The 21009-nt window shown below is 53.4% G+C and overlaps 8 protein-coding genes across 8 annotated transcripts; 4 read left to right on the top strand and 4 right to left on the bottom strand.

Moving 5' to 3' along the window:
* Window positions 1-3519: 3519 nt before the first annotated feature.
* URC1 (putative GTP cyclohydrolase) lies at window positions 3520-5318 on the bottom strand (the record flags this gene model as incomplete). The annotated part of the gene is made up of 5 exons (XM_051432734.1): window positions 3520-3525; window positions 3618-3688; window positions 3741-4367; window positions 4419-4829; window positions 4877-5318. 5 exons carry the CDS (start codon window positions 5316-5318, stop codon window positions 3520-3522), a joined length of 1557 nt encoding a protein of 518 aa, XP_051294156.1.
* A 579-nt stretch (window positions 5319-5897) lies between these two features.
* On the top strand, window positions 5898-6394 carry J4E90_003161 (uncharacterized protein; the record flags this gene model as incomplete). Its single annotated transcript, XM_051432733.1, has 2 exons — window positions 5898-5900; window positions 6047-6394. The coding sequence occupies 2 exons, from the start codon at window positions 5898-5900 to the stop codon at window positions 6392-6394; spliced, it is 351 nt and encodes a 116-aa protein (XP_051294155.1).
* A 360-nt stretch (window positions 6395-6754) lies between these two features.
* FUR1 (Uracil phosphoribosyltransferase, synthesizes UMP from uracil) lies at window positions 6755-7431 on the bottom strand (the record flags this gene model as incomplete). Its single annotated transcript, XM_051432732.1, has 3 exons — window positions 6755-6806; window positions 6856-7027; window positions 7074-7431. The coding sequence occupies 3 exons, from the start codon at window positions 7429-7431 to the stop codon at window positions 6755-6757; spliced, it is 582 nt and encodes a 193-aa protein (XP_051294154.1).
* Window positions 7432-8247: 816 nt separating this feature from the next.
* On the top strand, window positions 8248-11361 carry J4E90_003159 (uncharacterized protein; the record flags this gene model as incomplete). The annotated part of the gene is made up of 2 exons (XM_051432731.1): window positions 8248-8253; window positions 8350-11361. 2 exons carry the CDS (start codon window positions 8248-8250, stop codon window positions 11359-11361), a joined length of 3018 nt encoding a protein of 1005 aa, XP_051294153.1.
* A 1640-nt stretch (window positions 11362-13001) lies between these two features.
* On the top strand, window positions 13002-13848 carry RHB1 (GTP-binding protein; the record flags this gene model as incomplete). Its single annotated transcript, XM_051432730.1, has 4 exons — window positions 13002-13056; window positions 13134-13273; window positions 13425-13553; window positions 13609-13848. 4 exons carry the CDS (start codon window positions 13002-13004, stop codon window positions 13846-13848), a joined length of 564 nt encoding a protein of 187 aa, XP_051294152.1.
* Window positions 13849-14882: 1034 nt separating this feature from the next.
* On the top strand, window positions 14883-16670 carry J4E90_003157 (uncharacterized protein; the record flags this gene model as incomplete). The annotated part of the gene is made up of 6 exons (XM_051432729.1): window positions 14883-14893; window positions 15063-15099; window positions 15160-15232; window positions 15291-15745; window positions 15804-16431; window positions 16501-16670. 6 exons carry the CDS (start codon window positions 14883-14885, stop codon window positions 16668-16670), a joined length of 1374 nt encoding a protein of 457 aa, XP_051294151.1.
* Window positions 16671-16940: 270 nt separating this feature from the next.
* On the bottom strand, window positions 16941-18083 carry J4E90_003156 (uncharacterized protein; the record flags this gene model as incomplete). Its single annotated transcript, XM_051432728.1, has 2 exons — window positions 16941-17927; window positions 18075-18083. 2 exons carry the CDS (start codon window positions 18081-18083, stop codon window positions 16941-16943), a joined length of 996 nt encoding a protein of 331 aa, XP_051294150.1.
* Window positions 18084-18951: 868 nt separating this feature from the next.
* Window positions 18952-20413, bottom strand: SU2 (Eukaryotic peptide chain release factor subunit 1; the record flags this gene model as incomplete). The annotated part of the gene is made up of 4 exons (XM_051432727.1): window positions 18952-19744; window positions 19793-20136; window positions 20183-20232; window positions 20284-20413. 4 exons carry the CDS (start codon window positions 20411-20413, stop codon window positions 18952-18954), a joined length of 1317 nt encoding a protein of 438 aa, XP_051294149.1.
* Window positions 20414-21009: the final 596 nt, after the last annotated feature.

The following is a 21009-nucleotide window of genomic DNA, read 5'->3' as shown; positions in this document are numbered from 1 at the left end:
AGAGCGAGTGTTAAAGTCGGAGAATTACTGCGGTATGGAATTGAAGAATGACGGAGGGCGGGAACGGGTAGTATGTATAATGGCGTCCAAATCGCCTAGACGCTATTCACCCCATACTACCGAATGCATGTATGTATAGTGACGCCTCTGCTCGTTCCAGGCACCCTGGTCGACGCCAGGTGCATCAGCAGCCCGGAGCTCCCCACTCGACATCGCTGGCCTTTCGGGCTAGTTATGCATGCCGAAGTGGGTACCGCCAGAAAACGTGGACGTTCTGAATTAGTCTGCTTGCAAGGGAGGTGTGCTGTCACGCTTTGACTCGCCCTGACTCGCCCCTGATGCACACAAGACCACCTCACCTCCATTTCTCTAGTCTGGTAGTCTGCTGCGAGCTGCTGCAGGTGTGAGTTGGCCACCGCCGACGATGCGGATGACAATCATGAAACACTTTGTCGCGATTTAGTCGACAATGGCAGCGTACCTCGCGAGCCAAATCGGAAAGGTCGATTTCGCCTTGGTTGCGCTTGCGGTGTGGCAGGTCATTCGCGTCGGCCGTTCCTGATTGGCATCGCACTCCTCGATCCCAGGCCTCGCCGGAAGAGCGGGTGCACAGCCATAGCGGCGCCGTCGCATCCTCAAACCATGGCATCGGCGGATGCAAGCCGCACTCCCAATGAACATCCGTCATGGCTGCGCGGTGATGACACAGCCAGCGCTGCCCTGTTCTCCGCCCAGTTCCCGGCGAGCCTTCCTTGTTGTGTATCAGGAACGTTCGAGAGGGGCACACGTATGCTTATCCACAGCCTAATCTGTTATCGAGTCCAGACGTCTCTACAGACCACCGTGCGGTTTGTGCGACGAGACAGGTACCGGACTGCAATGAGCCTCATTCATATCGGCCACTTTGTCGGTGACGACATTGTCTCAGCTGAGGGTTTCTATTTCTGCCGTGTCATGCAATGCGGATGACATCCCTTGTCATCGAAAGTCGAGAACGTCGTACTTGCAAGGGCATCCTTCCCCTACTTTTGTGCGATCCGGTTGGAGCATAAAGACACGCGAGAAGACCAACACTTTCGACACCGGTCGCTATTACATAGCCTTTCATAACTACCGATCGCGTGTATCGATTTCGCATGTTGTGTCGGTAGTGTCTTTCCGTGGCATGGCGGTTGAGGGGAAGCCACGTACTCGGCATTCTATCGCTTAGAGACTGCTACGATGCAGGTCATCAATCACCGCTTGCGACGACCAAAAGCCGATTGTTCTTTCTTGAATTACTAACAAGGCAGTTCAGGAATGTAAGAGCTGTTGTTAGAGGCAATAACTGCGAGCATCCCGAGATCTTCTCGGGACATTGTGAGATGCCTTCAGGTTTTGGTGGGATACATCCCTGGATAGGAACATATCCGCCCCTCCATCTCGTAACTCTGCAACCAGGCGAATACTATAACCCGTATCTCTATCCGGCAATACTTGGGTTGACTTGTTCTGGAACGATGATTGCCTCGCCTCGCTCCACCTCCGCGTCAGCTGCTCTCACATGTTGCCATGCCTTCCGTAAGGAGCGGGCAACGCTCCGATTTGACAGTCCTGCTCTCAACGCTGCATTCTCAGCTGGGCGCCTGATCCTGAAGGTTCAACAAATAATGGTAAAAGGACCATGTAAACTGTCTTTGGAAACACGATTACGGCCCTTCTTCTATATCAACGGGTCATCCGATAGGCAGGCCAAAGTTTCGCCCGTTCATCTCGAGAGGCTGATGCAAGAGCCGAAAGCTATCTAGCATCATGCCGTGCTGCCCAGTCCGTCATTGTGTACATACAATGTGGTTAGCCATACCGACGTGCATGCTAGACCCGGGAAGCGGGAACCCCTCCACGCCGTCATAGCCGCGGCCGTTGACCAGCAAGTTTGCAATTCCGCATCCTCATCGACGATACATTCCCATGTACTCTTTTCGGACCGGAGACATCCAGCACTGGGACCCAAAGTTCGCATGCCCCAGCGGCTAGCCATAACACCAAAGGCAACTTTGATGCGTTGGTGTTTCGTGACGGTGCTGAGGCCCTCCTCAACATACCCCTCACTCAAGACACCCTCAGCTCAGACGCCTCTGCCCCAAGTAAATTCTCCGCAAATCCAGACACGCTCCTGCGGCAGATCTCGCCGCCGATCCTGTCCGAAAACTAACATACATACCCGCTCAACACCATACCGAGTCTTATGCTGCGTCTCGTTCTTGAGCAAGCGAGTTGAAAAGCGCCTGTCACTGCGGCAACGCAGAAACGGTCGCCGACAGTATGACGAGTTTACCGCCACTATCGTAACCACACTGCACTCCACTCTGCAACTCTACCGATAATCAGCCAACTAAAGCTTACATCTGACCCTCTACGTGCGAACAAATAAAAACACATTCTTTTTGATCCACCCCGTACTCTACCTCACCGAACAACGGCGAAAGCGAAAAGAGCCACCACACTAGATCACGATGTCCCAAAATCTGAAACACATCTGGGTGGAGTCGTACGCAGTTCCCAACCACCCACAACCACGCACGCACAAAGGAGCGGTAAGCAGAAAAGGCACCAAAACAGCAAGCAAAGAAAAAAATCAACGTGTACCAACACCAGCGGTCAACCCAATAAGCGGGCCGCTCCCGGCAATCAATCGGTGTCCTTTGCTCCGTTCACACCAACAGCCCGTCCGTCTCATCCCCCCCCACTTCCGCTACACACCAAATCCCAACACGTGCACACTTCCACCACAACACCCACATAACAATCCGCATTCTAGACCCTTGATTCCCACATTTCTCGCCTGCCTAACACGTGCAACACACCGGTAGATCGTTATCTCCAAACGAAACGGCGCATCTGCAGCTGTCAGGCCAGGTCATGCGCGGTAGGTGCGGGTAAGGCGACGCGCGGGTGTACCAGGGTGAAAGGAAAACACAGTGACAGGGGCGATGAGGGGCATAGGGGACCGGGTATGCTGGTATAGGGACAGCGATCATAGTAGGTGGGAGGAAGTCAAGCGGGAGGTTTTGTGCTGTTGCGGTTTAGTGGCAGTGCAGATGTATGCATGAAGTGACAGGGCTTGGGGCGTTTTCTTTCACGTGTGTTATGCGAGTATGACTGGAATTATGAGGTGGGTTTGCGTGGTGGGGGATGTGTATGGTAGCCGGTGGGTGTTTTGGCGATGGGAACGCGGTATGCGGAGGGAGGCGTGTGGACTGTGGATACGTGTGTTGAGGGGACTTGATGGTAAGCGATTGGTTGGGGGTGGTGTTGTTGGATTGGACGGTGGCTTGGCTGTTGCTATCTGCACGTGAAGATGGTGGCAGAAGTATCATATCAATCATCATATAGAAGTGATGCAGTAAATATGTAAGCACGATCAAAAGTGAAGTAGTTTGAAGTGGCATGATATGTTGTGTTTGACAGTGCAGTTCTTTGTATATACTACCATCACATGTCGACATTGGCAATTCGCACTGTACCACTAATGGTGGTTTACTCCTACAACATGTCACCTCGTTCACATCATTCAAGTTCTTCAATGCTAGGTTGGGGTCAGCATGGGTTCGTGAGGAGTCCCCAGTTGCACTTACGTCGACGTCGTCCCAACCACGACCCTTTACGTTTGCCAACTCGTCCATCGACATGACATGGCCGGTTGTGACTGTAATATCCTGTTAGTAGTTGCCAGAGCATCAGAGGGAGTGGGAACTTACAGTAGCCAGCTTGAATCTTAGCATCAATCTCGACACGACTATCCGCCGGGATCATATCGTCGGGAATGGGTACACGCTCATGGATAGGAATGCCTTGATCGACAATAGCATCGTGTTTCATGTTGGACATGCTGAGCATCCTGTCGATCTTGGTGATACCCAGCCAGTGCAGGATATCTGGCATCAGAGCCTGGAAGCGCATGTCCTTGACACCAGCAATGTTCTCAGTGCGCTTGAAGTACTCGCTGGCACGATCTTCGCCTCGCTTTCTGGCGTTGTAGACGAGGTATTTCGTGACCTCACCCAGAGCACGACCTTCCTTGCGGAAGTAGATGACAACACCGCTGCCACCCTTCTGGGCCTCTTTGACTGCTTCCTCGATACCGAAAGTCAGGTAGGGACGGCATGTGCAAATGTCAGATCCGAATACGTCACTTCCGTTGCATTCGTCGTGGATACGGAGAGCGAGCTTCGCGCTGGGGTCGGACATCTTTGCTGGGTCACCGAAGATGTAGACTGTTAAACCGCCAATAGGAGGGAGGAAGAGCTTGATGTCGTGACGGGTGATGAGCTCTGGGTAGGAACCACCAGTCTCTTCGAATAGTGTCCTGCGCAAAGTTCCCTCGTCTTTCGAATACGTTAGTGGATGTAGTCAGAAATGCGTTTCGACCCACTGACCAATGTTGAAACGCTCAGCAACACCAGGCAGGTACCATACAGGCTCGACTGCGACCTTGGTGACCGCAACCTCACCAGTCTCGTTGACGCAAATCTTGCCATCGGGAACGAGCCTGCCTTTCCTTACACTCTCCTCAAGTTCTGGCACTTTCATGTGTGCTCTGGTGATGGCAATGGTAGGTCTGATCTCAACATCATCCTTATCCATGGTTTCCTTGTACAGCCAGGGTGCGAGATGGCCGTATGGGTCCATGGCCACAATCTTCTTTGGGTCGCTCCATTGCGGGAAAGGACCGATCTTCGCGGCAGGCTCAGTGTTAGTGAAGTCTGGCTTGTGTGTGATGTCGAGGTTCTTGCTGGCAACGGCCAGAGCATTGTAGATGGAGTATGAGCCACCATGAGCACCGATAGCTACAAAATGTTAGAAACTAAATGTATAGTCGTTTAGATGTACGTACCGTTACGTCTTCGGATAGTGTTCGCATGTCTTGACACAACGACAGGGCCACGAACAGCAGGGTCCTTGGCACCCCACTGCATTGGCAACGGGTCGACACCGGCTTGGCCGGGATACGAAGTCAAAATGATCTTTGAAATCTTGGATACACTCGTGCGACGTGGTTGGGCATCAGCATTTGAAGGTGGCTGCTCATACTGCTCGCTAACAGCTTCTACGGACTTCTCTGGCTCAACTTCCTTCGCCTTCTCGCCGTCCAGCTTGCCATTGGCAGCTTCACTTGCTGCCTCGTCCTTGATTTGCTTGATGCCTGCCAGCATGTTCACACGGCCGTTGATCTTGTCGACTGAAGCTGCCAGTACGGAGTTCTCCGAGCGGAGCGCCTTGAGCCCATCGAGAATCTCCTTGAGGACAGCATCGCTGGTGGTGCTTTCAGTAGACATGTTTGGTAATGGAAAACCTCATACAAAGTAGTACAGGATCTCTGGTCTTAAAGGCAAATAGCAATCGCGATTGCTGCGTTGGTATCGAGTCGTGAAACAAAGACCGGTGAGCTCCGGTGGTAGGACGAACACGCAAGATGATGTAGAAGTGGGTAGCGGACAGAGTCACAAACACAACTTTGAACAAACGTCAAAGGGGACCAGAAGAATCCAGAGAAGGAGGAGAAAGAGGGAAGAGGAGGATCAACGTGGTCAGATATTAGGAGCTCGCCGGCGGTGGCAGCAGCGAACAGCTGACTACACACGTGCATGATGGTCGCGGCGAGCGCTGATAGGAGCGGGGGCGCTTATCGGCTGTCGACGTATGCGGCAGCTGCAAGGGAGCGACAGGGATCTTGGCGGTCGGAACCACGCGAGACTCGAGACGCATTCAAGCCAAACTCGCGATTTCGCGTCACTGCACACGACACCGGCGCGACAAGCACCAAACACGGCTCTGGATATCCCCGCCACAATCGCTACTTAATAATTACGTGTACACACACCTTCCCCATCTGGCGACTCTAACCAACGCGAAAAATGGTGCGTTCCTCCCGGCTTCACGGTATCGCAGGCGCAAACTAACAGCAATGACAGGGCAAGCGCAAATCCTCCAGCAAGCCTCAAGGCCCCAAGAAGGCAGGCTCTACCCTATTCCCCTGATGCCCCGCCGACTAATACCCTTGTAGAAGGAGAAACTCCCGACCACCTTCCAATGTCTCTTCTGCAACCACGAAAAGTCCGTCAGCGTCTCCATCGAGAAGAAGTCGGGTGTCGGCAACCTGCAATGTAAAGTCTGCGGCCAGACCTTTCAGACCAACATCAACTACCTCAGCGCGCCCGTCGACGTGTACGCCGACTGGATCGATGCATGTGACGCCGTCGCGAAGGAGGCAGCCAAGGGCAGCGTCGAGACGGCGCGGAGTACAAATCGCATGGGCAGGATGCCGACGGCGCACAACCAAGAAGACGACGACGGTGACGGCGGATTCATCGAACACGACGAGCCTGACGCCGAGGGCGAGTACGCGGACTGAGTTGCCCGGGGGCCATCGCGCGAGGGCGACCAGGCGTGAAGGCTTCAGGCCTTGTATAATACATGGGAACATAGGGAGCGGATCATGGCTTGCACGGCGTTTAGGATACCAAAAAGGGTCCGCAGATTCACGGTGGCGTTTCATTATCGTCGTCAGCGTCAGGCTGAGTGTGTTCACGGTTAGCTGAGCGCAGCCTGTAGAAGTGTACACAGTAATCAAGCGTGTACATCAATGACCCTGACACGCCTGTAATGATGTGGTTTTCTCTAAACGAAACCATGCTACTACATGCCCAACTAAACCTAAGCCGCCTTGCGCCCAGCAAATGCTATCGATGAACCGGAGATGCTGTTGATTTCTTTACATGGTGTAGAAACGGTCGCCAAAGTCACCCAGTCCAGGGACAATGTAGCTACACGTCATATTAGTATGGAGTGGTCAGGAGGTCGGAGTAAACATACTTCTTCTCGTCCAGACCCGCATCAACAAAGGCCGTGACCACTCTCACCTTGGGGAACTTATCCGCAAGGTTTTGCGCGCCTTCTGGGCTGGCAATGAGGTTGAGGAAGAGAATGTGCTCCTCTGGCACGCCCCGCGACTTGAGCACATCGATCGCCATGAGTGCCGAACCACCTATCTCCATCAGCAGTGCTTACGCAAACACGCCTTGTGTACTTACCAGTAGCCAGCATAGGATCCAGCAACAAGACCCATCTGTCGGCAATGTCCTCAGGCAACTTGTCGTAGTACAATTTCGGCTTACTAGTCTCCTCGTCCCGCTGAATCAAGATCTTTCCTATGCGTACGCTCCTACAGCAGTCCCTCAAACCCTGCTCCATGGACTCTCCCGCACGCATAATCGAGACACCGCAGATCTTGCCCTCGAACTTGACACCGGAGTAAGTGCGGCCTACAGGGGTGGTGATCTCCTGAGACTCTGTTGGCAGGTGGTTAAGGCCTTCTTCAACAAGCAGACGGATTATGCGGTTGCTGTAGAAGATGAAATCTGCGCGGCCAGTGTTGCGATCACGTATCATGCTTTGAAATTGTTAGTATGAGTCTTTGTGCTCGACCATGGTGTTAGTCATGGTTCATGGGGCTCTTACGTGAGCAATGCTATCAGCTGAGGGGATTGGGGTAGGATGTGGACATTGGCCTGCTTGAGGGGAGTTGAGACGGTAGCTGTCGGTTTCAGATTTGAGGGACGGTATTCGGGGCCCAGGGATTGGGAAGGTGGATGCGAGTCGGAAGACATGGTTAGGGAGAGGCTGAGGATGGTCAGTCAAGGTCACGTAGCAGGAATCTGGTAGTATGGAAATGTTTCAGAGCCAAAATAAAGCATCTTAGGAGAAGCGTTTGGGAACATGCAAACGTAGTCATAGTCTAAATTGAGCTTACCGGCGCGTGAATGTGTGAGTAGAGCTTGTGCTGTTGGAACACAATTTGATATTGTGGGGTGGTAAGAGTGAGATCGAGGTGAGAGCAAGACCAAAGGATAGAGCAGACTTTTATCAATGGATACGATATCCAGATAAGAGGCAGGAAAGAGGAGCTGGAGCGTAGGTGGGCTAACAGTCTAGGCTCGTGACCGTCGGCGAAGTCCTTCACTCTGTTTGGGAAGGAGCAACCCATGCCCCGCTGTTTAGCGTGCCTGTCGTTCAGGACCCTGCTTGGATCACCAGCCACCATGCAAACAGCCGCTTTGAGCATTTCACCGTGACTGTCATGATGTCGCGACAATGAGAGAATAGGTTTGCGGTGAGCGAACGCGTGGACCGACGCTATCAAGCTGAAGGAGAGCGGGTGCCGAGACAAGCCATCCACGGTCCCTGGTGCCACCCGCCTGCTGCGAGATGCGCGTCTGAGCCAACTTTGGGAGCGTCACCACAACACGCCTACGCACCGACATGGCCACGACCATGTTCGCCAATTTCACGTCCGGCGACCGTCGCAAGAAAGTCTACGGCAAATCCTCGCGTCGTTCCACCCTGCCGCCGCCCCTTCCTGATTCCAACGATGATGCGCCGCCATCCCCAGACCGACCGCGGAAACATCCCGCAGCCTTGAACGGCTCGCCGAAGAAAGCCGGAGACACATTGAAGGCCAGCACGGGTCTGGAGAATGCGCGCGCAAGGACCGACGATGTCGACGTCTTCGATGTGCCCTCCGACGACGACTTCCTGTCGCGCCCGAAGCCCGCGAAGAAGATAATAGCGAATCGTCGGGCACCTGAAGCAGGCTTGGAAACCTCGATTTCTTCTAGAAGGGAGGCTGTGGTGGCATCTAAGAAGCCTGCAAAAGCTTCACAGCCATTGCGCAAGCCTGACAATGCGAATACTGCCACCGGAAAGAAGACGCTGCCGACGCCCGCGCAAGTTGCAAAGCCCGTACAGGCACCGCCACCGCCATCCTCGGATACGATCGCGCCTCGGACACTACGCGGGAAGACACCTCAGCCTGTGGAAACACAGAAACAGACGGCAAGGGACCCGAAGCCATCACAGAGGCCGGTGGCCAAGGCAAAAGCGTCTTCCGAGACGACGGCCGTTGCGCCGACAGCTACCAAGGCTCAGAAGAATGCGAAGATCACCTCAGCACTACCTGCGAAAAAGACGGCAGCAAAAGTTCTTGCCAAACCGACGGATGATTTAGCTGTGTTCGATATCCCAATGTCGGACGAAGAGGCTCCGCCAACGGTCAAAAAGATCTTACGTCAAGCTCCGCAGAAAGCACATAATGAGCCTCCCGGGAAGTCCAAGACAACATCGGGAGAGTCTCACAAAGACACTACCGAGTCGGACGAGTCGAATGCATCGAACAAGCGAAAGCGCAAAGGGTCCATGTCTTCGACTGCCACAGTGGCTACGTCAGTGGTACAACAGACGACTGAACAGTCGGCGCATCAGCGGAGCCGGAAGGTTCAGAAGAACGAGGAAATTGCTTCACCGGGGCATGCATCACTATTGCAGCCCGTCGCAGGCGCAACGCGGAAAACGCAACCGCCAGCGCTGGCACTCAACAAACCGACAAGGACGAGGCAACGCACCGTACCTGTCATGGCACCGCGAAAGATGACCAAGGGCCAGTCCTCTCCCGCTACTCTAAGCGGCATGATACCGAATCGCCAGGTCCCCAGGCCATCTCCTGTCAAGAAAATCCCAGACGTGCCTGAGATTGAAGACGAGACTATGTATGACATACCAGATCCGTTGACCACCCCTGTTCGGAAATCCAGACCTGTCGTACCTGGCTCCGTGACACCGCGACAGAGGGATCTCTTCAGCGGCTTGCTAAGCGATTCATCGTCCTCTGCTACACCAATGCCAAGCCTGGCGAACTTACAGCTGACGGATCGCAAACCGAGATCACTTATCGGTAACCTGGCAAGATCAAAGTCTGATGTCACTCACAGTGCCAAGGCCCGTAAGAGCAGACTCATTGACACTCTTAAACCAACCGAGACCAGCTCGGACGATGACGAAGAAGACAGCAGCAGCGATGGTGGAGAAGAGTCTGAAGCAAGCTCAAAACATCCCTCGTCTGCAAGAAGATCTGTACGAGAAGTCGGAAAAGAGCAAGCTTCAACGGCGTCCTCTGACGACATGGATGTGGACAAGCAAGCGAATGTGGACTCACAAACATCGCAGACAACGTCTGGTTTCGGCATGCGTCCAAAGCTCACTTACGCAATGGCGCGGTCGTACCTAAAGGAAGACAATCCAGAGGATGACCTACTGATCTCGATGGATCTAGACGATGGCTTTGGGTCTCAGTCCCAGATGGATACCAGATCTGTATCCGAGGATGACCCCGAGCAGAACAGTCAAGCACAGGCTCAACAAATTCACGAGCTCAAGACACGGGGGCGTAACATGATCATCGGATATGAGATCGAAATGATGATCGGAGACATATCCGTTACCAACAGTAAGAGTATGAGGCGTAGCGCAATGATCGATCTGTGCACCAAGATGGCCGATGAGACGTTCTGTCATCAGCTTGTCGACTCGGCTCTGGCCCATCAGTTCTTCCAGAACATCGCTGGCGGTCGCGAGATTATCTTCGACTTTGTCGCTGCCGTAGCCACAGTATTTATCCTCCGTACCAACCCTACCCACTCTGTCCTAGACGAGTTACAGGAGACCGGCAGTTTCGCTCACTTGATCGAGCTAGCCAGCAATGATGCGGATATCAAGGAGATCGCCAAAGATCGCAAGTCGAACATGTCTAAGATTGCTAAGGAATCGGTATTCACGTTTCGCACCCTAGTCCAGCAAAGCTCTATCTGGTCATCCAGCGTAGTACAGAAGATATCCCCCCAGCTTGTCGCGCTGAAAGCTATCGAGTTGCTCATCATTGGTATGCGGAAGGCTGGCAATGCTGATAAGCTACTTGATCAAACGATGATCTCCCAGCTCGTTGAGATGGCTTCGAAATCGAATGATCGGTTGCAATCGAGCAAGGAGGGAAGCGCGGACAAAATATGCCTGGAAACAGTACTTTCCATACTCGAGTCAATTTCTGCCACGAGACAGATCCAAGCCTCCTGGCCGACGGGTGTGCTTCAGCGTATTGCGGGCTTTATGCCTCGGTTCTTCCAGCCTGACAACGCTGCATCAACTATGCTCGCTGTCAGGCTATGCATGAACCTGACGAACAACAAGCCAAAGGCTTGCCAGCCGTTCTCAGCAATGGCTTTTGTGCAGCCGTTGACGCATTCCATCGTTGGAAAGTTTGAGTCGATCAGTACGGGGCTAGCAACGGAAAAGCGGATAGAGGTTTTGGATAGTCTCATCTTGAGCTTGGGTGCTGCCATCAATCTTGCGGAGCTGAGCGACGAGATGAGGCTTAACGTCGCTGATCAGATTGACGCTCTGGTCGCCATCTTCCTGGAGGGATCAAAGCGTGCTTCACAGGTACGTACGCGTTCAGCAGTCATGCTTTCAGCAATGCTAACCCTGCTTTAGGCTGCTTCTGTGGAAGAATCGCATTCTGGTGTAGCCATTGGATATCTTGCCGTGCTCCTTGGTAATCTGAGTCTCAACGACCAGATAAGGGCAAAAGTCCGCACGCTGCTACCGAACGAGCGACTTGACACCCTTGTCAATAGCATCGAGGAATTTGTCCGCGTACACCAACACGTTGACCAGAAGGCAGGAAATCTTGAGGGGGCGGAGGGTCAAGAGGCTTTGCAGTCCTATACGGCGCGCCTCATGCTTGTCGTGGAACGGTTGCAGAACGCGAGCACTTGATGGTGCACAGATGCAGAGACTTGACTCCGGTATGCCGCCTGGGCATTGATTCATTACTGATCAGACGCACTTTGTCTTTACTTGATTAACCCTCGGGTTGTTTACCATTGGGCAGTAAGTTGTTTTCCTCCTCACAGGTAGCTTCTTATTGGTTAGGCTTTTGATGGCTATGGCATGATACCCCGAATTACGCGTATGCGGTCATTGCTGGGAAGGGATCGCTTGTATTGTATATAAAGATTTCGATACCCCAGGGTCTTGGACAGAAACGTGGATAGTAACGGTCGTGCAGCGAGGCTCTTCAGGCTAGCAAATGACCCGTAGCAGTTATATGAGAAACCTGCAAGCTTATACTGATTGAGCGACATGTCATCTATTCGTCGCCGCTATCCGCTCGTATTCCCATCGCGTAGGCCGTAAAGGCTAAATGAGGGCTTGTAACCTCGCACGTACCCGTCCGTAAGGCTGCACCCGACCCAGAAGGCCGGCTCAAGTGACGCAACAGCCGGCATGTGGAGTGGCTCTGCCGTCGGGACAATTTGCGAGATACCTTCTACAGAACTTCCATGCAGCGGGCGTGTAATATCCGGGCGAGCAACATTTTTCACTTTTGCAACGACTTGCATGTGATGGTTTCGCCTTGAGTCAAGAACGCCCGACATCATTTCGGCTAAGTTGTATGCTCGGGGCGTCGGGAAGGGCAGCGATAGTTTCTGACATTTCGGAGGTTCTTGTGGCGCTGAGTGGTTGTAGGTGAATGGAGTATCTGCAGGTAGTGTGCTGGACAGGTTTGCGCTAGGCTCGAGACGATTGGCAATACGTAAATGAATGCTTCGAGAAGCTCTGGATTCGTCGGCTACGGGGTGCACTGTTCGGCTTGGATGGCCAGAACTGCGGAACCCAATACCAGCTGCTCGGTGCCAAACCCAAAGCGATATATCATGGTTGCCCAACTTTCATATGCGGACGCGAGTCGTCGCTACTATATCGAGATGGGAGCCGGCAGACATGACGGCATCAGCACCCGGTCGGGGACTTTTTTTCGTGAGCGACGCCTGCTCTTCACCTACAACTCTGGCACGACGCTCGCCGAAGTTTACCTCGATCGCATCCTCACGACAGTAGCTACAGCGCTCGGGCCAGTGAACCAGCTTGTTCGTGCCACACGCACCCATCACCTGCAGCTAGACGGCGTCATTCCGGGCTGGAAGCTAGCTCCTACAGGCAATTGGCAGGTCCGAAGCACCAAACGCAACCTAGGCAGCTACATCGCAGCGGTGGACTGAGACAGCCAAACCTCAAACCTGGCGAGTCGTTCAGCTTCCTCACGACCTCCTCCCAAACCCAGCAGCAAGATGGCGCCCCCTCCCAAGCAGAGAAAGGTGGCCATTGTCGGCAGCAGAGCCGTCGGTACGTGGTTGCCCGAAGCTCGCGCAGGCTTCACATGCAAGTACCAACAAACAGCATACTGATGCGAGGGTGCACAGGCAAGTCGAGTCTGACGGTGCAATTCGTCGACGGGCACTTTGTCGACAGCTACTACCCGACCATCGAGAATACTTTCAGCAAGATGATCAAGTACAAGAACCAGGACTATGCGACTGAGATCATCGATACGGCTGGCCAGGTACATGAGGTTTTCTTTTCCCCCGCGTCGCGAAGCTCAGCCCAGGTTGACGCCCCACCTGCGATGCTTCACGCGCGTCTCTGCTGAGCATGCCATGCCGTGCACCTCAAGCTGTTACTGAGCACCCGCTGACTCGGGTACCGCCTCCCAGGATGAATACAGCATTCTCAACTCGAAGCACTTTATCGGCATTCATGGCTACATGATTGTCTACTCGGTTGCCAACAAGCAGAGCTTTGAGATGGCGCGCATCATTCGCGATAAGATCCTGAACCACCTTGTGAGTCTGACATGTGACACGCTCCGCGCCACTGCCTAACCACCCCTCACACTAGGCCGTCGAATGGGTTCCTCTCGTCATCGTGGGCAATAAGTCTGACCTGCGTCCCGAACAACGCCAAGTCACGCCTGAAGACGGCAAAGCCCTCGCCGCCGAGTTCAAATGTGCCCACACCGAAGCCAGCGCGCGCTACAACGAGAACGTACAAAAGGCCTTTGAGCTTATGATTGCGGAGGTGGAGCGGTCCCAGAACCCTGGTGAGCCCGCTGGCGGCAGCAAATGTACAGTCATGTAATTCCAAGATTCTTGACTGACATGAGCGCGTGTACCAGTCGGCGTGGACAAATACCCGGCCCTCCAGAAGGAGCGCGAGGACAAGGAGAAGAAGCGGCGGAACAGTGCGCACCTCCTCAAGCACCCGTTTGACCATCTCACGAACGCGCTCAAGAAGAAGTAAGAGGAGGTATACTTTTGTTTGGTTGTTGTAGACGGCATAGACGGCGGCTGACTTGTCGCGATGATTCTTCTACGCGTTCTGGGTTTTCACTATCCTCATGGAAGGCAATAGTGTGTAATGGCGTAATGGTGTGAGCGGTGGTGTAATAGGCGTTATCATCTGGTATTCTGGGGTTCAAGCTGTTTATCAATGACGATGTTTCATGGCTGTAGTACTACGTATCACTTTACGTTACTTTCAACAATAGACGGTATACGTTCATGTCAGCTTGAAGTTGTGTACATGAATGTTCGCGTGGAGTTCTGAAGGTCACGCCGGGCCCTGCATTTCGACTCGACAGGCTTGCGATGCACCGACCACCACCCACCATTTCTACCCACAGACCTTACAGTATTAGGAAGCTCGAAGCTTTGACGGAAAAGCTACTGCTTTCAACGGCACTTCTGTCCAGCCTACTCGATTCGGCAGTTTGAGCTTTGATGCTCTGCAAGATGTGTTTTGCCTCCGATGCTTTCCTGTAAACCTAGAGTTGTGAGAGGTAACCCATCTACAACATGCACAAATGTAGTCACATCACCGGTGCATACGTCATTCATTTCTACCTTCCTAATAAGGCAGTTTCGCATCCCGCCCATCGAGTGCAGCACTTTCAATCCGCGTGGTATCCCAGCCAAAGCGGAAAACGCCAAGCGTTCTGAGCAGACTCGTCCTGATTCGCTCTAGTGCGGGTCGCTCAATCTAATCCCTGTCGCTGTTTGAGTAAGGTGCGGGACACTGATGAGTCCCGCGTTTTGTACATCTCTCGATACGAGTCTACTCACACCACACACGACGAATTCTGCTTGGAAGTCCCAAGCTGAGAGACGAACAGGATGCTCGATATGTACGTTGCCTCTTTTTTTGCGCCAGGAGAAAGTGGGGGCTGTTTGGATGCGCACGCGCTGAAGTCGGGCTTGAAGGGGCTGGAATTGAGGGAGTAGACATGGAGAGGGCGAGATTGGAGGTGCGTTGGGGGTATGAAGAGATATGGGCTGACGTCTGTGTCTATACAGAAATGACTTCATCAAGGAGCGCGGCGGCGAGCCCGACGTATGTATTCCCCAACTTGCGCGACATGGAATGTTATTGCCATGCTAATGCTGCGACCAGAAAATCCGCGAGTCCCAGAAGAAGCGATGCGCGCCCGTAGAGATTGTCGACGAGATCATCGCAGACTTTGAAGGCAAGAGCGACTCCAAAAGTCTTGCCGGGAAGGTCACTAGAACTTACACCGGCTACAGACCACCGTCGCACACAGTACGATGCCACCCAATTCGGCTCCAAGATAAACGCGGTCCAGAAGAACATCGGCGCCAAGAAGAAGGCCAAGGAAGACGCCTCCGAGCTGCTCGAGGAGAAGAAGAAGCTGGAGGCCGAGAAGAAGGAGAAGGAGGCTGAAGCTGCGGAGAAACTGGCCAAGCTGCTCACAAAGACGAAGACGGTCGGAAACTACGTGTACAAGGACGTTCCAGTCAGCGATAGCGAGGACAACAACGCGGTTCAGAAGACATGGGCTCCTGCGGACCGGAAAGCAGAGTTCAAGGCAGATGGCATCCCACATCATGGTGTACTTGCGCGGTTGAATGGATACGACCCGGAGAGAGGCACCAAGATCGTTGGTCACAGAGGATACTGCCTGACTGGATACGGTGTCTTCCTCAACCAAGCGCTCATCAACTACGGCCTTGAGTTCCTGGTAAGCGCGCAAAGCACCGAGTTCTACAGAACGCTATACTGACATGATGATTCTCCAGTTCAGCAAAGGCTTCACACCCAATCAACCGCCCTTCTTCATGCTGCGCGACCAGATGGCCAAGACCGCACAACTCTCCGATTTCGACGAGGAACTCTACAAGGTCACCGAGAGCAAGGACAAGCCAGAGACCGACAAGTACCTCATCGCCACCTCAGAACAACCCATCTCCGCCCTTCACTCCGAGGAGTGGCTACACGACAAGGAACTGCCCATAAAGTACGCCGGATACTCCACAAACTTCCGGAAAGAAGCAGGTTCGCACGGCAAAGACGCATGGGGAATTTTTCGGATACACCAATTCGAAAAGGTTGAGCAGTTCCTCCTCACGAACCCCGAGAAGTCATGGGAAGCTTTCGACGAGATGCTAGCCAACTCTGAGGAGTTCTACCAGAGCCTAGGTCTTCCGTACCAGGTGGTCGCCATTGTCTCTGGTGCGCTGAACAACGCTGCTTCGATGAAGCGCGATCTTGAGGCCTGGTTCCCTGTCACGGGTGGTGGAGAGTACAAGGAGCTTGTTTCCATTTCCAACTGCACTGACTACCAGACTCGCGAGCTGGAGATTAGACATGGGATTAAGAAGTTGAACGCTACGCGGAAGGAGTATGTTCACGCGCTCAACGGTACTCGTAAGTTACTCCCGGCACCCCATCTTCTCGCTTGAGAAGGGAATCAGGAAACTAATTTGTGTGTTACAGTGTGCGCGACTGAGCGAACTCTTTGCTGTATCCTTGAGAACTACCAGACACCCGAGGGCTTCGTCGTTCCGGAGGTGCTGCGGAAATACATTCCGGGTCAGCCTGACTTCTTGCCTTTTGTCAAGGAGTGGAGGGCGCCCAAGGAACCTATTCCTGACCGGACTAAGTAGATGTTTGTCGCACTTGGTGGTGGCTGCGAGGATGCATTGGCGAACAGCATCGTGCTGGGAGATTCAGAAAGAAAAATTATACGTACGCTGAGCAATAGCCTCGGTGGGTGATGAAATAGTTAGTGAAAGAAATCACGAGAGAGCAATTCTACCCATCGTAGAGCGTTGGGATGCGAATGTGATCTGAATGATACTCTACATTTTCAAACCATCGCTTCTTAGACCCACATCCCTCCCCCCGCCACCCTCCACCTAACCATCACCATCTCACTATCCCTCCTTCTCCCCCTCATCCACAAGCCTATTCTCCCAACTCCCCAACCACCTCCACCCCCTACACACCTTATCCAGCTCTCCCAGCGCTTTATCCACATCCCCATCCCCATCCCCGTCTTCCCCACCACCATCCGTCTTCCTCCCCTTGAACTCCACAAAGAAAACATAATGCCAATTCCGCACTCCACTCGGCCTCGTATTTATACTCGTCAGATTAATCCCATGACGTGAAAACACCGTCAGACAATTCGCCAGCGCACCAGGATTCGAATGCTCGATGGTGAAGGTGATGAGTGATTTCCAGGTGTTTGCGTTGGAGCTGGTTGATGGCGTCGTAATAGTAGTTCTGGAATTCGGCGCGGTAGTCGTCTCTACACCCCCATCATCGCTTTTCCGGCGTATAACGAAGAATCTTGTGCTGTTACCCTTTTTATCGTTGATCTCCTTCGCAAGCACATCCAGTCCGAAGAGCTCCGCAGCGATTTCACTAGATAGGGCTGCGGACTCGCCGGTTTTATCTTGACTCGCGATTTCCGCTGCTTTGCTCGTGGAACTCACGTCGTGCCTCTCAGCCGTCTTGAGGTACTTATCCAGAAACCGCTTACACTGGCCCCAGGCCTGTGGGTGGGAGTACAGTTTCTTGATGTGCGAAAAGTCGTTTCCATCTTTGCCATCTCTTCCATCTCTTCCATCTCCATCTCTTTCGCCAGTACTTGAAGCATTTGAATACCCCAACAAACAGTGCTTAACAGCCACATATGCCTCTCCCGTAACAAGGATATCAGGATACTTGTTATTCAGGTCGGCGAAGAGGTCGAGGGTGAAGACTACGCTGCCGTTTGAGCTGTTTTCAAAGGGCACGACGCCGCGGTATGCGATGCCGGATTGGACGGCGGAGAAGACGTCTTCGATTGTTATGGAGGGGGTGAGGGTTACTGGTGGCGTTGTTGGTGATGCTGGGGGGAAGGCGGAGAGGGCGGCCTGTGGGGGGTGTTGTTAGGATGTGGATGTGGGGGTTGGGTGTGAGGGTTGATCTTGATGGGGGAAGGAAAAGAAATATGTGTGTACTCGGATTTCTGTGACGGAAGGAAGGATATACGGAAAAGTGGTTGTGACGAAAGACTGAACCAGTGACATTGTCTGTTTAAGCTGATGGCTAGATTTGAGTGGGGGAACTCAATCACCTCTATTCCGCTTTTTAATTTGACTCACCTGATGTGTGTAGCTGCCCTCAGGACCTAAGAAAGCCACGATCGGTCTCTTTTCATCTGCCATGTTTGTGCGTGGTTCCTGAGATGTTGCGTATGTACAAAGATAAATCACCAAATCTCGGAATGACGTCGGAACCCGGTATCGGCGCTAGTAAAAGCAAAGACTAACTTGTCATCCCCATGGGGCGTGTTGCGCCCTAATGTTTGTCTTGAAATTGATCGAAAGGGTGGGGCCATGGACAAAGCACAGAACGTCACGCGCATCACTCAGAACATTCAGTCTCATTCTCAAATCAATTTTATATTCAGCTGGAGTAGAGCGAGCGACAAGCTGACGCATATTGGGCGAGCAATCTGCCTGTCCTTCTTCCGTAAAGGACTACTTTTCAAGAGGTTCGCAATCGACAATTGACGGTAGCCACCGTTCTGGATCCCTATGCTTTCTAGTCCTTATTGTAGCTAAGTTAGAGCTTCTCAGACCGAGGTTTGAAGAGGTCGAGCCTGTATGAGGCTGCTGCCTCTCCATGCAAGCGAGAGCGGGTCGTGGTAAGAATGGTGCTGGTCGACCTTGTAAAGATTAGTCAATGGTTGCTGGGGGACGGATACTAGTCGTACATTGCAAACCCTCCATAGGCACTCCCATCTTACAATCTGGAAAGGCGAAGTGTCGTTGCTTCGACTACTCCGGCCTTGATCTCGGACACGTCTTTTTGACTTTTCGCGCAGGTAGCGGACGTTCCGTCACTCGGAGCGAGTGGGGACGCTACCTCGCAGTCAGCGAGGACGCACAACCGTCAATCATCGTAGAATTCATCTTCATCTTCGTCGAAGTCTTGCAGTTGCTCAAAGTTGAGCGCATAACGGAGGATGGCGCCGATACCACCAAAGCCCTTGACGAACTGGTTGCCCTCGGATGAACGGTCGGAAACAAACTCCAGGTTGGCACCAAAGTCGCGGTACTTCTCGGCGAGCCACTCAAGCATGGAGCCTTGATCGATGACTTCCATCTCTTGGCCGGTTTCCTTGTCCATGAATATGCTTCGGTCCTCTTCTTGCTGCTTGGTGGTGTGGAGGATGATTTCCGCGCCCGCAGAGCTCTTGAGAACCCAGCGAGTAATCTCCAGGTTCTCAAAGACGATCAGAGTCTCAGCAGCACCAGCCTCCAGAGCCTTCAGGGTGTCGTCGATACCGTAGCAGACCTTGCCGGAGTCCTTGGAGATGTGGTCAAAGTACTCGTTGATGAGCTTCTTCTCCTGAATGAACTTGACGTTGCTGAGGGTCTCGCCAGCCAACTCGATGGCCTGGTTGAAACCGTTCTCGCCTCCGTAGGACACATCGACGACCTTGATGACCTTGGACTGCAGACGGTTATCGAAGAGATCGGATTGGTTAAGGTCGTTCTTGAAGTCGGCGGAACCAGCGAGAATGATACCGGCTACGTTGACCTTGTCGGCGGTGATGAAGTTCTGTACAGCCAGTTCGGCGACCTTGCGGACGTAGTTGTGGCGCTTCTCTTCACGAAGACGGGCGAAACGCAGAGCGGATTGACCACCACGGCCGTGCTTCTTGGGGAGATCGACGGAGAACCTGCACCGATTAGTGAGCTGTATGCTAAAAGGTATTGGTCGCACTCACTTGTGGACAATCTCACGCGTGTTTCCAGACAGAGTGCCAAAGAGCGCACCGTTTCCGTCCATGATGATGAAGCCAAACTTCTGATCCGACTCTAGCAGTTCGCTCAGGGCCTCGGTGTGGAATTTGTTGTCGCAAAGGTATAGCGACGTGTTGATAGGCTTGAAGGGCTCGAAGTCGATGTTGATCTTGCGCTCCTTGCCTTCCGCGGTGATAATTTCACCGCAGTAGACAACGAGGCCATTGGGCGGAACCTTTGAGTAGAGCTTGAGGCGCTGCTGGGTCGAGGTAATGGCCGACAGGACGGAGAGACGGTTGACGCGCGACTTGATGTTGGAGGCGGTACCCTGGAAAATTAGTGACGGCGCCGGCGCAGGGTGTCCTGGTACTCACGAATTCTTCAGCCAACATCTTCGCGGCACGTGAAACCTGATCCTTGGGCGCTACACATGGTCAGTCTGCGGCATTTTGCTAGGTCGTCAGGTGTCACATACGGATGATGAGGGAAATCATGGATGTGCCATTCCCGCGGGCTGCTTCGAGACGCTTGATTAGCTTCTTGACCTTCCAGATCTCAATGTTCTTCTCGGCCTCATTGGGCTGCTCATTCTTCCCGGACGACATGGTCGCGGCGGTGGTGTCGAGGTGAGGTAGTGGTGTTGGTGGGGTCGAGAGATTTTCTTGTTCGGCGAGGGGCAAGAACAAGCGACGTAGCTGCCGACTGGCGGCGGGAGGAGGGTGGAGAGCGCGGCCTGTGACTACTGCGCGCCTTGGCTACGTGAATGCGAAAGTCTTCAGGAGAGGCAAACGGCAGCCCACTCGGCTTATGTGAATTTATTTGTCCCTGACTGTGCCCGTAAGGCAGCACAGTCACGGTAGGGCAGTCGACTGGGCGCTGACAGAGGCTCGCTTGCACGGCCACTCAGCGGGCGGCGGGCATGGAGAGCAGCAGCAGCGCATGTGCAGTAACCCGTTATCAGCGCGTGCCTTGGGTAGCTCCGGCTGGGGGCAGCTATGACGGCAGACCGGCGGGGCCGCATGAATCCCTCGTGATAGCCATCTTGACTTTCTGCGTCTTTCTATGGCAGAAGTGTCTCGCTCGGCGCTTCTTTATATAATCAGGACGGTCATGGATAGCGGCTATCACCCGCAATCCACCAGGCGCAATCTCATCCCGACGATAGCCAGCTATCGACTCAAGTAGCTCCCGCCTCCCTGCA

This window comes from Alternaria incomplexa (genome assembly GCF_024043165.1).
Source record: "Alternaria incomplexa strain BMP 0042 chromosome Unknown scaffold_3, whole genome shotgun sequence".
NCBI lineage: Eukaryota > Fungi > Ascomycota > Dothideomycetes > Pleosporales > Pleosporaceae > Alternaria > Alternaria incomplexa.
The sequence above is the reverse complement of the archived record's forward strand: the minus strand, read 5'-3'. Positions and strand labels throughout refer to the sequence as shown.